At 37.3% G+C, this 18,674-nt stretch overlaps 1 protein-coding gene across 1 annotated transcript in view; it reads right to left on the reverse strand.

Moving 5' to 3' along the window:
- The window catches only part of gek (serine/threonine-protein kinase gek), a 135,029-nt gene extending 117,831 nt beyond the window's left edge, over window positions 1-17,198 (reverse strand). Inside the window, exons 1-8 of the mRNA XM_089649444.1 lie at window positions 16,676-17,198; window positions 12,639-13,137; window positions 10,155-10,216; window positions 8,971-9,088; window positions 7,153-7,319; window positions 5,559-5,663; window positions 3,364-3,512; window positions 1,898-2,048 (exon numbers count right to left, since the gene is read on the reverse strand). Of these exons, the coding sequence (XP_089505570.1) occupies window positions 1,898-2,048; window positions 3,364-3,512; window positions 5,559-5,663; window positions 7,153-7,319; window positions 8,971-9,088; window positions 10,155-10,216; window positions 12,639-12,702 (816 nt within the window). The 5' untranslated portion in view covers window positions 12,703-13,137; window positions 16,676-17,198. The remainder of the gene's footprint in view (window positions 1-1,897; window positions 2,049-3,363; window positions 3,513-5,558; window positions 5,664-7,152; window positions 7,320-8,970; window positions 9,089-10,154; window positions 10,217-12,638; window positions 13,138-16,675) is intronic.
- Window positions 17,199-18,674: the final 1,476 nt, after the last annotated feature.

Below are 18,674 nucleotides of genomic sequence, written 5' to 3' on the forward strand. Positions count from 1 at the left end.
GTCAACCATGTACAAATGTCGGTTGTTTCCTGACTATGCACCGGTGCCGAAGGCATCCATGGCACTCGGAGCATCTCCAATACCCACCTGACGCCTGTGCTCTAAGGATTGCATTCCCCTTGTTAAGATGTGAAAATCTATCAAACGGATCGCCGGTTCCTGGACAGAGTGTAATAGGATAATCAAGTACCCCGTTATTTTTAGTGTTGGGGCAGACGCCTCATATCTGGCAATACTGACAGACAGCGGTTCCGAGCTTGGCTGACTTGAACATAGAAGATGATTCTGCAGTGTTCTGGTGACAGTGCTTGGCGGCGGACGTACGCAAGAAAGAGCTCCGTGGGAATGGCGATCCGCACAAATTGGAGAGGTTTTTCAACATGCATTTCCGTATTAATTCTTTTAGCTTTTCTTTTATTTTAAATTGGTTTTATTACAATCTAAAGCAAGGCTGCCCAACCTTTTTAACAGTTGGGCCAAATTGACGATTTTAAATCACTGGCGGGCCACTGAATACCTGACGGTTCCTATTTCCATGGGGGGGGGGGTTGTTACGGAACTTCCCTGAGAAAAAGTTCCGCGCACCCAAAAACATCATGTGTGATTCCCTACAACAATTTTTCGAATTCCATGGGGGGGGGGGTGGCAACAAGATTCCATTTCGGACGCATAAAATATTATATCAAAAACCGGTGTATTTTTGTTTAAAAAATAAGTTCAACAGGTTAGATTTTTTCGTCGCTGATTCTCGTTCTGAGTAGCCTAAATAAAGATAGATCGCCTTCATTGGCAACACTGGTGATCGCGCGCAAGCTGCATTGTTTGTTTTACCGCGGGCCCGCGACACTTTTTCAAATTGGCGGATTGGCGGGTTTTTTGAAAATGGTTCATGTGGGCCACTTATAATTCGTTCGCGGGCCACAATGTGGCCCGCGGGCCTGGGGTTGGGCAGCCTTGATCTAAAGGATAATTATTTTGTTTCGTCTACTTTTTTTAAAGTTTATAAATGGGTCTCATGCTGTATTTTTTATATAAATAAATTATCTTTTTGTAAAAATGAATCTTTCATTGAAGATTTGCATCCCTTGTTCTTGAGGGTTCCGGACCAGACATGGCTACCAAATTCAACCGAACTTCTGTCCCTTATTAATTTTAATTTACCTTTGAGACGTACACGACATACAGTGCTATTCCACACGCTTAATTATAAAACAAATGCAGCATCTAAATTGCCAATTAACCGAGCTCTTCATACTCTAAATAATATTTGTATAAACTCTAACATGGATATTTTTTCGGATTCACTGCCCAAATTCAAACGTTTCACCATGTCAATAATATAAACACACACACAGACACACACACTTACACGCACACGCACACGCACACGCACACGCACACGCACACGCACACGCACACACGCACACACGCACACGCGCACACGCACACACACACCTTTATACTACACACCCACCTTTATAATACAAACACACCTTTATACTACACACACACCTTTATACTACAAACACACCTTTATACTACGCACGTCACCTGGTAATTAAAGAATAAACATACCACTTACCAGACATTACAAGGAAACTTATCATAGGTACCCAACATGAAGTATCTTATTCCTGTATATTGTTTTATCTCTGTAAATCATGTACTGTTTGTTTCTATAATATAAAATAAAAAAAACAGAGGGGCACAAGTTATTTGTACAAGGTCAGCAGTTGTGTACTATCTGCAGTATCTGCGGGCCCTGTACAGTACGCCCAGCTTCTGAGAGACTAACTTGACTCTGGTTCGATGGAGCCCTCGTGCCTTAGCTAGTTACTTAGAGTTACAACAAGCATATCAATGGAAGGAATGTTGGGAAGATCATGATGTAGCATACCCGCAGGATCTCGGGGGAGATGTAGTCGGGTGTGCCCACGGCCACGTTGGATTGCACTGAACCGTCATCGCCTAGACGGAGACACGAGCCAAAGTCCGCCAGTATGATGTGACCGTTTGCATCCAGTAGCACGTTGTCGGGCTTGATGTCTCTGGAAATAACGACGTGTATATTTAGCACGGGGACTTACAACTTACAACAAATTTATTTGATTGTCTTTTGAAGGATATTCTGGCCTAAAATAAATCTGGGTATCTGGAATGATCGATCGATAAAACCCTATATCAATATAATGTTAACTAAATCCGTCATCTTGGTTATTAGGCAGGGTTAGACGGTATGTGCGAGCACAGTCAGCAATTGAACCCGACAGACGGTAGATAAAAGCCGCCTAATTAAGCGTGGCATCGTGGCTGCCACTGAGCTTTGGTTAATTGTCAATATACACAACATTATGCAAAATTATTAGCTTATAGTAACGAAGCTCGTAAAATTGAAAGACGTCGTCCACGCGATCAATTGAATCCGTTCGGGTGATGACTAAAGACCGCATTGACCTATTAACTCTCGTTTAAGTGTCAAAAAGTACATACAGACTGTCAATGTATATTAAAGTGAGTGCATTCCAATTCGACATAGCCAATTTATTTGTATTTTGACGTGGCCGTTCTAAGTTTTACGAATGTTGATCCATAGATAATACCTTATACACGATTTCTTATTTATTTCGTTGTCACAATCGGCTTCACTGTTCACATGCCTGACAACATGGGAAAACAATATAAAATCGTTGTCAGTTATGCCTATCGATTTAATAATAATAAATAATAACATGGCATTTATAGAGCGCCGTTTAGTGTCATTTCACTTCAAGTGCGCTTAACTATAACAAACTTAAAAACAGTTATTTAGTATTAGTGGTCATGTTCTTAAAAGTATTCCTACAGTGTGCCTTACCCAATACAGATCTAATATTATAACACTAAATACACTGTTTATACAAAGTGATGACAAAACTTAGAATAACAATAACAGCAGGACAGGACAAAACAAGAATATTAAAACTAAAGACATTATATAAAACAGGAGGCAGTTTGTGCTCAGAAATGAGAATCTTATGAGCAGACATGTTAAAAGGTACAATAAGGAGGCAATCGAAACCAAACAATTACGGGAAATTTTAGAATATGGCTTATTATAAAATATTGAAAAGAAGTTAAGATTTATGAATGGTAATATTGTTAAGTTATCGATTTGACGATCTTGCTAGACCACCTGAAAGCATTAGATGGAATTTAACCTTTTGAACATGATCGTAATGATAAAGGCAAAAAATCAACATTGATACTTGGCCGTACGAACCCTCGATAAGACAACACTGGTTGCCGATAATACAGAAATAAAAGTAATTTTATAAATATTCCGTATATCAGGGAAGTAACCCTGATGAGGCGATCAAGACTAACCTGTGCACGTATCCCAGCTGGTGGATGCTGTGCACCGCGAGGATCATCTCCGCGATGTAGAACCGGGCCATGTCCTCCGGGAGCCGGTCTTCAAACTTGGAGAGCAGCGTCAGCAGGTCACCGCCGCAATAGTAATCCATTACGAGATACTGGAATAATTATGTGTTCATGTTAATAACGGTAGGTTGATTAACCCCTTTGTCTTTTGAGATTTTATATCGTCAGATATACATATGATTTATTTGGAAATATTCCGGTTTGACATTAATTTTCAAATAGATTTGTATCCCAAAATGAAATACTGTTCTATCCCAAATTGAAGACTTTCAGATTGTAAAATTACTAGCAAATCAAAATATTAAAATTGTGATTTCCCAAATAAGAGGATTTTATTAAAATATCTACTAAGAATAATGTATAATAGTTAAGGTTACTGTCACTTCATTATTTTTTCATTTCAAATAAAAATAATTCATTATAAATAGCTCTGAAAGATCTACGATACGAAGATACTCAAGGAACAAAGATTACCAACCTTACAAGAAAGAAGAGAAAGGGGTGACTTGATCGAGACTTTATATGGACATTACAGTTGCCCTAGCATCCACGAAATCTTCACTACTAATAAAAATATAAATCTCCGTGGACACTCAAAAAAAATTACCAAAACGCCTTTTGCATCTAATCCTAGAAAACACTTCCTTGCAAATAGAGTAGTGGATGCTTGGAACAAACTCCCACAACATGTCATCGTTGCAACAAATATAAATCAATTCAAAGCTCTATTGGATTCACATTTGGAGAGAAGAAAGGACTTAGTTCAAACTTAAAACAACTCAATTACTGTCAAACTTGTTGTGAAATCAGATATGAGCGCATCAGCAGAATGCTGCCTGCTTATTACATAATAATAATATTAATATAATATAAATATAATAATATTAAAAAATAAATACAAAGCGTAGTGTTGCCACTTTCGAACACTGCTTAAATCAATCTCACATCTTTTATGAGACGGTATCAGCTTGTGACGGAAAGTACACAGGAATACTCTACTGTTGTCTGTGTACAAAAAAACCCAAGGGGATAAATTCCCTTTTAAAATATTAAGTATAATCATAGGTATTAAAATTAATAGACTTGCCTTAACATGAAATATGGGTATCATTTCGACGAGCTGGAGGCAAACCACGTGACCATATTTTTGGCACCAGCAAGGTTCGAAAATGCTTTGAATAAACTATGAAATTAGTCTTACATTGACCACTGAAGAGCGCACATTGAAAAACCATGCGCAGAAAAGTAAAGTTCGCTAAAGTGAGACAAAGGTTTGCAGCGCTGTTCATTGTGGGACTTTATTGCGCAGCATCTGAATGTTCGTTCTTAAAGAAATCGCCTGGCGTATTACACTAAAATTGAATGAGGTAGGTAAATGACATATTTTGTATAAGTGTCCAACTAAACGAGGATTTACGATCACAGGGGTCTATCTACAAAAACATAGTTTTGAGATAAACGCAAATAAAAATCGAATTGCTCATATGCTTAACTGTACGCCCAACTGATATGCCCAACTGTATATCTAGGCTGTATGTACGAAATAGAGCTTTGTGTCACTAATAAATATGATTATGGCATAACCGAAGCCAAGCTTAACTCAAAGCACCAGTTTTTTTAAGTCCATGTTATCCTAAGCCCTCGTAAATAGTGTAACAAAATATTAAATTTTGGAAACATTCCCAAACTTTTGTTTAACCGATTTAGGATACGTAGGTAAGTTTTTTACGCAGCCAGCAATTTATGCGCCATTGTAAAAAGGATTAGTAATTTGTAAGCAGTTTTATTTTTGAGGACCGCATGGAGATTCATTTATTGACAAATTACCGAAAGGGTTTAATTAGGGACGGTCACGCCGCCACCCGTGCTCCGCGCAAGTTGGTTTGTTCCCCTTTCCCTGATTGGCTCGTCTATTCATTTGAATGTCTATGGGTATAATCTTCGAATCGTAGTGATTTGCATCGAACACGATACACTTCAAAGCTTTTATGCTACTAAAAGGTTTTCTTTTAAGACAATCAATGAAAATACAAAGCGGATGCCGTAGCTTTAAGGATATGCCGGCAAACGGCAGGCACAAAACGTGCGTAGCCTTAAGGCTACACCGGCACACCAGAGGTTAATAATTGTGTTCTTACCAGGTTGCTATCGTCTTGGAAGGCATAGTGCAGGTTGGTAATCCATCTTCTGTCTCCAAACACCAGCACGTCTCTCTCTTCTTGGAAGCAAGCCGTCTCTGCTCTCTGGAAAAGTTTCAATACAATACAACATTAGTATTCCAATAAAATTTTTGTATCTATCCTAGAAAATGGATAGTACCAAACTAATGAAACCAGCGTTTCTGTAGGTTCCAAATACTACAATAACAGATGAAAAGGCAAGAAATCAACATTGATATGCGGCCACACCAACCCTTGATACGGCAACTTATAAAAATATAAATATAAATAATTTCCCTCAGGGTCTATGTCATCTTTTGGGATGCTGTGTGGAAGGTATTTATATTGTGGAGGAAGTTCTGGGAAGGTAAAAGGTAATCACTGTGTCTAGGAGTGACGGACATATGAATATATCCCTCTACTGCAGCTGGAGAGGTCAAAGGGTCTCTCCAAACCAGCCTCACTCGATCTGGCACGCCACGCAGCTGGAGGGCAGTTGCATCCTGAACACACCTCACCCGATGAACCTGAGCACCCCTGCTAGCCAAACATAGCGAACCACTTGGGGTGATCTATGGCAGAGGTATTGGCTATCCGATGAATGGTTCCCAGGACGGCAGTGAAAATGATACAAAATTGACGATTATACAGTGATAAACCTCACACACATCTTCGGATCTACCGGATCTGCCCTGATGATGGACACTGCAACGCTGTCCGAAACGTCGGCTAAAGAAGGAGTTAGTGCAACACGGCATAACACCCCAAAAGCAAACAACAATAGTGATAAACCTATTTATTTTGTGCAAAGGAGGAGCAGTTCGTCTGATCCAATCCCTTGTCAACAGACTAAACGCCATCTCTAATGCACAGACGCAATATAAGTATGCTGAATATGTTCTACAGGTATTTCAATGGAGCTAGCAGCATTGATCCCCTGTGCACCGGTGCATGTATGCGAAACTCAATGGACACGAGCGGAACATCCGTTCACAGATGGCGTTGGCTTCATGAGAATGGGTCGTTTTTTTGACTTGATTTGTATAAGTCAGCTCGTTTCTGAAATGAGCTAGCATCTGTTTTTCTCGTCCTTCATATAACCCGGACCTATTCAAGACCGGCATTAACAAATTCCTTCCTACGCCCCAACCTTAACACGCCTCGCAATGCTGCCCAACCGGATGGTGACTATCTTTACACTGTACAACGTTTGCGAAGTGTCAAATACAAAATAAAAATACTTAATATTGTGATGTATAGTAAAAAGTTGGGTATTCTAGCGATAGATGGCACCAGTCATAAAGCTTACTCCAGAGTCCGACAGATGTCGCTAGTGTGTATCAATTGCCTGTGGGGTATCCTTGTCAGACTTCAAGCTTCTAGAAACAGAGAATTACCAACCCTCGGGTAATGAACAGTGTAGCTAAATCCAGACTTATTTATTGTAACGTAAATACAACGCAATTATAGTAAAGAACCTTTTACTTTATCAAGAGTTCCCAACACACAGAAATCTGCTAGTAAGCAGAGATATAACAAATATCAATAATTAGTTGTTTTGGGAGAGTAATACCTTCAACATCTCCCACTTGTTGAGTATCTTCATGGCGTAGACCTTTTCGCTTCCGGCCATGCGGACAACGCACACCTCTCCAAAGGCGCCGCGCCCGATCACCTTGATCACCTCAAAGTCATCGCGCGACAGGCGAAGAGACTTGATGGACTGCGCCACCGGCTTCACTGTAAACAAACAACAAAATAATATATTATATATGTAATACAGACGGAGTCAAGACGATAGGTCTTATGATTGACAGGTCTTGAGGAAAATAATTTCCCAATGTCATCTTTGCATATATGGAGGGTCATTTTGAGATAAGGAAGTAGTGAAAATGTTTTAGGAGGGATGAGAGCTGTTGAACTCAGGAACGAGTCATAGAAACGACCCATTTTTCATGTGACAAATGTCAACCATTTACAAATTTTGGGTGCACATTTGGCATGTTTCCTGACAACGCACCGGTGCCGAAGGGATCAATACTAGTGCCTCAAAGCATCCTCCATTGAAATACCGGTAAAATAAGGAAATCATTCCCACCTGACACCTGTGCTCTAAAGATTGCAATCGGTTTGTTAACATAATAATAATAATAATAATTGTTTATTCCAGAATGTGGGGAGGTGAGTGCAATCCCACACATTCCATAAAATATAACTATGTACAATGTATTATACAGAGATTCAAGTAAGTACAAATAAAATAAAATATAAAATGTAAGTTTGATAAAGCAAATAGAGAGCGAATGGAGAGTGATATCATAAAACATTTACATTTCTTGTAAGCTTATTGGTATATCGGAGCGATAATTATGAGGGCCAATATATTTCTCCAATGTTTTTCGATACTCGATCCTGAGGTCTGGCGGGTTTTGATGATGAGGACGTTTCTGGAGTTGTTGATCCTTCCCCTCGTTCCTGCTACCCTGGTTCTCATTAGGGCTGCAAAGCCGGGAACTCTCCCGTCCATGAACATCGAGGAGGCACTGCAGTACCTTGGAAGTCCGAACATTATGCGGTAAGCATTATTATATTGAATCCGAAGCCTTTCCATGGTTCGCTTTTTGAAATTGGCCCACAGCTCGCAAGTATACAAGGTAGTGCAGAAAGCTGAGAATAGCGTCCTTTTCACCTGCGGGCTGCAGAGTCTAAATCTTCTACTAAGCATGTTACTTTTTATGCTCAGTGCTCGCCTCTGCCTGTCGATGTCGTCGTCATCCGTTAAGTTGTTGGTGATGATATGCCCTAAATATTTCGTTGTTTCTACTATTATGAGAGGTTCTCCATTCAAAAATGCTGGGGGAATATTTTTTGGTCCTTCTCTGTATTTGACGACCAGCAGTGCTGTTTTTTTCACATTATATAACATGTTTGTTTCGAGTTCATATTCTTCGCAGATCTTCAAGAGAATTCTTAGTCACATAGAAAAATCGATCAAAAGGACTGCCCGTCTCACAGAGTCAAGGGTTTTTTTTCAATATTTTGGGGCTCCAACCCAGATGTGGTTGCCAAATTTGACTGTATTTAGAAATTTAAGGCTTAAATTCAGAGGCTCTTAATTTGTCAAACTTTTGTATCACAAATCACGCCCATGTTCACTCCTTCCTTTCCTCAAAAAGACACTTCACACAGCATCCCCAAAGATGACGACATAGGCCTTAAAAGAAAATATCTTTCTCAGAGTCTCCTGTGTGGAGTTAATGTAACTAAAAAAAATACAAAACTGTGTTTCTGACTGACGCCAACTAAAGAATCACAGACCATGGAGGCATTGCCGAATTGACGGGTCACCCAAATGACTATGAACAAGAAAAAATGGAGACTCTTCACTCACCAAAATCAATGAAGTCCGTGACAGTCTTCTCTCTGCGGAGACTGGAGTTGCAGCACTCATCGTAGAGAACCAGCAGTACATCTATCAGCGTCTCCACGCTGAAGCTGTGCCCTCGTCCCTGCAAACAAATAACACCGATACACACCTTCAGTAAGTGACATCTAGTGTACATACAGTTTACACACTAACAGGCTTACTAAATATTACACAACGCGTAAGGTGAGAACAGTGAAACACTTATTACCATGGCGTTCTTAAACCGGTCTTAAACCAGGCTCAAGGCCAGCTTTATCACACCAACGTTAATCAAACGTTACCAAAAAGATACGATAGGGTCCCATTAGCTCAGTTGGTAGAGCGGTGCCCCGGCAAGGCAAGGGTCCTGTGTTCGAATCCTAGATGTGACCATATCTTTTTCTGATTTTTCTATTTCAAATTTTCGTTTAGGAATCAATAATATTGTCTTCAATGATTAAATATTACATTTTGAGGTTTTACTCAAATGTTATTCCAAAAAATAAAATATTCATCCTAAACTTGCAGAGAAAGTCAATAGATGTCGCACATTAAAAATAAAAATAAAATATATTTATCTAAGACACTGTCCAGATAGCATTTAGTTCAGGTAGAATCTTGCGATCATACATAAAGATAACTGCCAATTAAAAATTGTGTTGAGAAAAATGAAGATAATGTTGGTAGTTCTTCTTATTCGAGGTATGATACAGTTAAATATGACCGAAAGAGATAGGGTCCCATTAGCTCAGTTGGTAGAGCGGTGTCATAGGTTCGAGTCCTAGATGTGACCGTATCTTTTTCTGATTTTTCTAATTTCTAATTTTCGTGTAGTCATCGCTAATATCGCCTTTAATAATTAAACATAATATTTTAGAAGCCATAACGAAATCAAAAAATGGAGTTGTTTTGTACTGCAGTTGTGTAAAATTATGACACATTATATTTAATGCTTTGTTTACTAGCTGTCCTTTTGAGACTCTCAAGGAAGATACTGCGATTTTGTTTGCCTAGTTTCATGACTCAGCGAACCCATTTCATTGCGCATTTTGCTTTAAGGCGGATCTATTTATTCTGATGTCAGTGAGTAAATCTAACTGGTACAATCAAGTGTAAAATTAGTGCCTGATCAAACGGAATGATTTGAGATGAAGAAGAAGAGGACTAACCTGAATGGGGCCCCCCAAAAACAGCCCCTCCAACTGCTTGAGGCGCCGCGAGCCGTTTATACCTGCAAATAAAACATCGCATTCAACATTAGTATATTAACTTCCGTAGAATGTAGAATGCAATCCACATGTAAATAACATTGTAATAATAATAAGTGTATTACATGTTATCTTCCTATTTTTGTAACAAAGAGATAATGATATCCTCACTGGGATCTCCAGTGCTGAGGATTTCATTTATATATTATTAAAATTTAATAGTATGGATAATATAAAGTAAATATAAATATATTAAATAGTGATTTGAGATTTTCACGGCCAAAAGTATTATAGTATTAAAAGTATTATTTTTGGGGTATTATGCCATGTTGCACTACCTCCTTTTTTAGCCAACGTTTCAGACAACATTACAGTGTCCATCATCAGAGCAGATATGTTTAAGGTGGCTAAAGAAGGAGGTAACGCAACACTGCACAATACCCCACAAATAAACCACTATAAAATCACATGCTGTTTTTTTTTCAGTTGAGTAGTATCGGTTTTGAACGAGAGTGGGATTTTGTTGTAGACTTTAGTACCATAATATAAGGAAGCTTTTTTGCCGAAGTGTTGTATTTGTATTTCCTATTCAATATGTTTTTGACCCTGAGATATAGTGTCAGTTGTTAGTTGAACATGACATGTGTGTTATTTTGCATACTTAGTTCCTGCTTTTGACACCTTATAGTATGGGGGGTTAGGATCACAGGGGCCTATCTACAAATGCAAATAAAGATTGGAATACTCATATGGCCACCTGTATGGCCAACTGAGTAGAGAGAGTAGATTCGTATCTAGAACTTTGAAGTGTAGATTAATTCCTTGCAATAATTTTATGAATGTTAATATTATTTATGTTTGTACGTGAGTAAGGTAATGTAGGCAATGCTTATGTGTCTATATGGAATGCACGCCTCTGGTTTAATTAATATGTCCAATGACACGTTTGCTAATACTGTTTTGAGATAACGGCATATTTCATCATGAGCTGTGCGGAACAGAGATAAGGAACATCAATGCACTGTTAGAGGGAAGTGACTGATAAAATATTATTCTAGGGTTTATATATAATGCATATACAGGGTGCGTTTTATGTTACAGGTCAATGTTTTTTTTTTAAATAAATTTTAAATGAAATACGAGTTTTATCATTTATATTATCAATTAATCAAATTGACAAGCTTCAATCAGTGTTTAATGCAGCAGCACGGCTCATAACCGGGGTTTCAAAATATTCGCACATTTCAGAACACCTTCGTAACCTTCACTGGCTCAAGTGCCCTGAAAGAATCCAGTACAAATTGTGCTGGATGGTGTTTAAATCCATCAATGAAATGGCCCCACCCTACATCTCTGAACTATGCGTCCCGGAATACACTGGTCTGAGACAGTCAACTCTTAGATCAGCAACATCATCAGCTGTAGGCAGACTGATAGAACCTAAGCGCAAGCCAAATACTAAGTTTGGTGATCGCTCTTTCGGAGTATCTTGGCCGAAGGCTTGGAATAAACTCCCTCCGGAACTAAGTTCCATAACAAGTCCAACAGAATTCAGGTCTAAACTAAAAACTTACCTTTTTAAGCTGTCATACCCTTAAATTAAATATACCATTCCGGAGAGAAAGTCCAGTTATATCCAATTATGTCCTAAATCCTATATCTAAATTTAGCTAATAAACAATTTGTTAATGTTAATTAAGTGTTAATCTCAAGTGACCTACCAGGTAAGTATTGTACTGTATATTATCTCCATATATAGTTAGTAATAACATAGTAGAAATGTATTATGTACTTGTACAGCGCCCTTGAGGTGATTTTGCACAAAAACAGCGCTATAAAAATCATCCAAATATTATTATTATTATTATATTATATTGATTAACTAGCTGTACCCCGCCACGCGTTGCTGTGGCTCAGTTTGTCTGTGCAGATAGAGAAAAAATAGCGCACGTTTCTTTTACGTCCAACGGATGGCGTTGTTTTACAAAAAACTTTTTTACATGTCACAGCTGACAAAATGCATGTTTTTAACCATCACAGGTGACATGACAGGTGTTTGTCATAATTTCATGAATAGTGACTACAGCAAAACAAATACTATATAAAATTATTATCCTCGCTTCCTTGCAAATAGAGTAGTGGATGCTTGGAACAAACTCCCACAACATGTCATCGATGCAACAAATATAAATCAATTCAAAGCTCTATTGGATTCACATTTGGAGAGAAGAAAGGACTTAGTTCAAACTTAAAACAACTCAATTACTGTCAAGCTTGTTGTGAAATCAGATATGAGCGCATCAGCAGAATGCTGCCTGCTCTGCACATAATAATAGTAATAATAATATGCTGATTGAAGTAGGGAACTTTATCAAAATATCAACTCCTCAATTAGCCCGCCTAAAACGTGATACACAAAGTCTGATAATGATAAATGCGACTTACCGGGCATGTTTCCGATAAGGGTGACCGTCCCCTTATCCGGCGCAGACTCCTCCTCTTCAGACATTTAGCCGAATTTGTCGTTTCCCTCCACGGCTAAACAACCACGCAACTAATCCACCAACAAAACTATCAAACACGTCCAAAACACACTACTTATATTATTAACCAATCAATCGATTATATTACAGCAATATAATATACATTAATTGATTTATATAATCGGCGGTTTCAACTTGGTTCAATCGGTAGCATGGTTATTATTACGTATATGTATATAGTTTAACAGAAGTTAATCGTTGTTTCATTTTAATTAATTATATGTATCGAAGACTGTTAGATATTTATTATTATTATCGATGTGAGATTCAGAAGAAGAAAAAGACAGGATGGAGTGGAAATTCGAAGATGGGAAGAGGAAGAAATTGATTGCGATTCGGAAGCGGGGGTTTGATCATAGTAACACTTGTTGTCACACGTCTTCGTGATTATCGAATTTTATCTGAAACAAAAAGAAATAAATAAATTAATAATAATAACAATACAGAATTCTTTAACTAATTTAACCCCCTAAAAACTGGGCAAGTGTCGTTGCGAAAGCGGCAGATAATAAAAAACTAACTAACTAACCATCCCTCATACATACTCTTCTATTATTCTGACTCTTGACATGGCCCGACTCAAGTATCTGATTCACTTGGTCGTGCCATGTCTTCCTCGGGCGTCCCCGACTTCTGCTATCATTCACATTTGCATCATATATTCTCCTTACACTCCTTTCTGCGCTCACTCTCTCTAAATGTCCAAACCATCTGAGAGTCCCTTTCTTGATCTTACTCATTACGCTTACATCAGCCTTGCACTCTTTGCGGATCTCCACATTTCTCACACGAACATGCATGGTTTTACCACACATACGTCTCAGGGATCTCATTTCTACAGCATTCAGTCTACTTTCATCCTTTCTCTGCCAGTTCATCTCCAAAATCGATCGACCGATCTCCAAAAGGATATTAGAACACTTTCGAGCATGTAAACTCAGCATCCTGACAAATCCGCAAATGCCGAGCATTTAAATGAAACCAGTCATTACTTTAGATTTGTTCCTCAAGTCCTGGGAAGATCGAAAACGCAAGCCTATTTACAGATGCATTTGAAATTCACAAAAATCCAATTAATATTAATAAAGACAACGGGATTAAGCTCAATAGTTCTTGGTATCCGGTAATTGACAGCTACACCAAAACTAAATGCAGAAAACCACTTTAAACTATACTGTAATACTAGGTCTCAGAGGATTGGAGCTGTCAACACGGTATCGCATCGAACTCTTGGGTTTTCCGAGCCCCAGATGCGACAATTTTGCTTGTTGACGAAGCCACCGAGGGTGGAAATGGGCCTCATCACTCAAGATGATTTGCATTTGATTCACTCAAGTGAATTTTAATAATTTCAATGTGTTGTTGAAGCGTTTATCGTTCTATTTTTATTAATGGCGTAGTTTCTACTTGTCAAATGTCAAAAAATGACAGCTTCATAAGTAACATCTACCGAAATAGCGGGCTATTCAAAATAACACCTCTTATTGGAAAATCCTGTATATAAAACATGCATATTATATTTATAGAAAGTAGAGAAAAGTCGATGATTTGTAATCAACTCGCAAAAAATGCAAATCATCTTGAGTGATGAGGCCCATTTCCACCTCGGTGGCTTTGTCAACAAGAGAAATTGTCACATCTGGGGCTCGGAAAACCCAAGAGTTATTGTTGAAAAGCCTCTCTATCCTCAACGTGACTGTTTGGTGCGGTTTATGGTCCGGCGGAGTCATTGGACCTTACTTTTTCTAAAATGAGGCTGGAGCATCAGTTACGGTGAATGGATTGCGCTATCGAGAGAATTGGATGGTATTGATCTGGACAACGTTTACTTTCAACAAGACGGCGCTACGTGCCACACAAGCAACGAAACCATTGATCTTTTACGATTGAATATCAAAATAACACCTCTTATTGGAAAACTCTGTAAATAAACCTTCCGCAAGAAATTCTCTAAATGATGCAGTAAACCCTATCAAAATTAGTTGCATTGTTTAGAGGAACTAAGCGCACCAACAGACAGACGCGGATAGCGACTATGTTTTATATTATTTAGAGATTATTTCACATTCTTCTCGACTAATCCAGACAAGTTAAAATGATATTGTATTTTACCAAACAAGACATTCCGAGCATATGATTAAATTTAAGATTAAAATGAACATGTTCAGGAACGCAATCTTCAAATCAAATAATTAAATAACGATTAGCAAAACTAATCTATGATAAAAAGTGTTTTCTTTTACAACATCATATATATCATATTTTTTACTGTTATTTGCTTTGATTTTCGGTGATACTATTAACAGTTTATAATTAATATTTTTACATTGACCGAAATTTTGATTGTACATTGCTCCAATGCTCCTTAGCGCTAGCCGACACTGGTGGGGAGGTAAAAGAGACGAGGTAGAAGATGAAGAAGTACCTGGCTATTCAGAACTGTTCACTAAACACAGCTAAAGTTACTTCAATCGGCCGACCGGCTCAAGTATCAATTCTCCATAGAAGCCTGAGTAAATCTGGCTTACAAGAAACTGGGCGACTTGTATAGGACTGGGAGATTCTTCAATAATGACAGCTGCTAAATCTCAAATTATTTCCAACAATTGAATTTGAGAGCCACCTCTGGGTTGGAGCCCCAAAATACCTGATAAACCTACTTGATTCTGTGCAAAGAATTGCGTTTTTAACAGACCGATTGCCATCTATCGCACAGACGCAATGAAGACATATTGAGTCTATATGTATTTCGATGGAGCCGGTAACTCGACAGACATGAGCGGAACGTCCACACATTTGATGTTGGCTTCGTGAGAACGGATCATTTCTCCGACTCGTTTTTGTGTAAATCGAGGGACATGAGAGGGACGTCCACACAGTTGATATTGGTTTGTGGGAACGGATCATTTCTCTGACTCGTCTTTGTGTAAATCGACTTGCATGTGGAATTCACCCAAAATAACTATGAATCACATATGGGCAGATCTTGTGCACATTTCGGATGAATACATTGTTGATTAAAATAAAAGAAAGTCCAAATAAACGATTATTAAATTCGACTCGCAAGGAATTCATGCGAAATGTCATCTAATTTTCACGCGTAATTTTAATCACAGATACCGCGGTATTCTTGTCCACAATTCAACGTATTTTCAAATAAAATAACATTTGGTGTGTATTAATTATTGTTTACACTCACATTTGCACGTTGAATCACATTTTCAGTTTTATATAAGCGGATTTCGCAGACCGCGAGCTCGTGGGCAGACGTCTGCGGGACATTTGCAAAACGTCAAACGCGAACCGTGCCCGCTAATAAATAGAACAATGGCTAGAAAATGTCAACTAAACGCTCGGGAGATTGATAAACCGAATACATATGTTCTAATACAGCTGCCTGGCGGACCTAATGGCTCGACCGCAGGACACAGCCGATACGACAAGCCAAATAAAACGACCATAAAAAAATGTCATCTGACATTTAACAGCGGCCAGACAAGAGATTGAAAATAAATTAAACGATACACTGTCGACTATCTTTTATATCCTTAATTATTATTTGCAATGCGGAATATCCGCCACTCAGGAATTAATTATGTTTATTGATTTAATAGCGCTTAATTCTCACAAAGGCGAAACAAAAACAATGAGCTTAATTTGTGACAGATCATTTTGCTACGAGTTGAAAGTGAAGGACTAATCTCAGCACTACTTTTACGTTTTACTACGACATTTTTTTAACACTAATTTCACGAAAACAACCGAAATATAAACACATTATTAGTAATGTTAATGTATTTTAAGAATTTCTAATGCCGCTTTTCGACTTTTGTAAAGATTTAACCTATATTTCTACACAATAGAGAAGACATTATGCAAATCGATAAAGGGCTGCCGCACGAACACGAATGACTCAATATTCGATATTTTAATATTCACCTTTCATTTTAATACTGGTTAATTGTAGCTAATGGAAACTGCATTCCAGATCGAAAGTGATATATTATTATCTTCGCTGCAAATAACAATTTCTCCGCCATAATAAGATCCAGACGAAACCATTTTCCATTTTTGATTTTTCACTATGGCTGACAAATTCGAATAATGTCTATATTTAAGAAAAAATATTTTTATTTTAACGCACAATAAATTATTTTTCACTATTTATTTATTTACACAAAAAACTGGTAAATTATTCAAAATTATTTATTTAATTTTTTGGCTTTCACCGATCAAGGGCGTTCTTAACAATTTTAATGAAAAAAGTACTTGCTCAGTTATTATTACGAAAGAATACAGAACTTTCTTATATTTCTATGGTTACTATAATTTTACTATCACTAGAGATGGGCGTTTTACTAATTACTAGTAACTTTATTCACAATCAGCAAAGGATCATTTTAATTTTAGGTTATGTTTTTGTTTTTGCATTCTCTAGCGGAGGATTGTGCAACTACTAAAATCGACCATTTTGCTAAACTTCGGAAGCCACACCTCTCCATTCATTTGCGTCCACTTCGCACTCGTAAAATAGACTGAAACGGACATCTGCGATATCTTTCTCTTTCGCCGATTATAGTAGGGGGGAAAATTCAAAAACTTGAGAACGGGAAAAAAATTATTATATTTTCCTGCTTTACCATGGCTTTACCTTGGTCGTGTGCAAATCTTAATTAATAGAAATACATAACTACTCTGATATTTATTTTTTTTACTTTTAGTTTATATTTTAAAAGACTGGGGTTTGTTGAGGTACCTACAAAAGTAATCAAGCTGCCTTTAAAAAATTTTGTGATTTTCGTTATAAATTCCAATTTCAATATAATATGTCAAGTTGTAAATAGTTTGCGAGAAGGCATGTTGTTTTACGTCTATCAGAATTCCTAAAATATAACTTTACATATGCAGTGTGTATTCTAAATGAATTTATAGATTACTAAAATATTTCTAAGCATTATTCAATATCCTGAAAGGGATAAGTAAACAAAACGAACTTAAAAATGAAGAAGTTTTGGGGGAAAATCTGCACACAAATTGATAGTTTGCAAATAGTGGATTTCATTTTTCACATCAATCATACCTCACGAACCTAGCTAAACGAATCAATAACCTTTTTATCAAATAATATTGAAAGAACTATAAAAATGTAACTCTTGAAAAGTGTAAATTATAAACTTTTTTTCAAACTCCTGCGGTAAAATAACGTTAATTTTTAGATAAGGTGAAACTAATATTATTATACAAAAATAAAATGCACTATTTACTGCTTGAACGAGTAAGAAAAATACATCCGATCTCCTCACAAGACCGAAGATGGCCGATCTTTTTTGAACGCAACTAAATTTGTACTAGCAACAATGTTGAGCTAACAAGTAACAAAAAACAAAACGTTATTATTGGATGTTTAGGCGTCATAGGATTGACAAGACTTTTTTACATAATAGCTTTGTTTTTAAACAACATTCATCAGCCAGCTTGAATTTATTCAGCTTAGCGTAGATACGTTCAGTAGTAGATTTACAACATTGCCAAGCTAACATTATTAAAAGGATCATTTTCTTATAGTGCTTTCTCGGTTCCTCGGATTTGTTTTTAAAAAATATTTTAAGTAAACCCAGAATGCAATAATATTGTAGCGAATGCATTAAAAAACGCTGAATTTAACTTGGATTATATTTTATTATTAATGTAATAATTTTAAAATACTAGTTTTAGTATGAGTTCATGTTAAGTGTAAAGTTGTTCAACAGCTTCCGACTTTAATAGTTGGCATGGGTGTACTGTGTTACGCTAAAGTGTATTTTTGGTTATTACTAGCAGTATTCGATTACAAAAGCTGAAAAAATGTAAGTATTAGTTTTCTCTGTTACTTTAGTTAGTTTTTTATAATTCATTCATGAATAAGTTGTGCACAGTATTGCAGATATGGGACGTGAAT

This window comes from Hesperophylax consimilis, chromosome 30, assembly GCF_061612785.1.
Source record: "Hesperophylax consimilis isolate HC1 chromosome 30, BYU_Hcon_1.0, whole genome shotgun sequence".
In the NCBI taxonomy this organism is placed as follows: domain Eukaryota; kingdom Metazoa; phylum Arthropoda; class Insecta; order Trichoptera; family Limnephilidae; genus Hesperophylax; species Hesperophylax consimilis.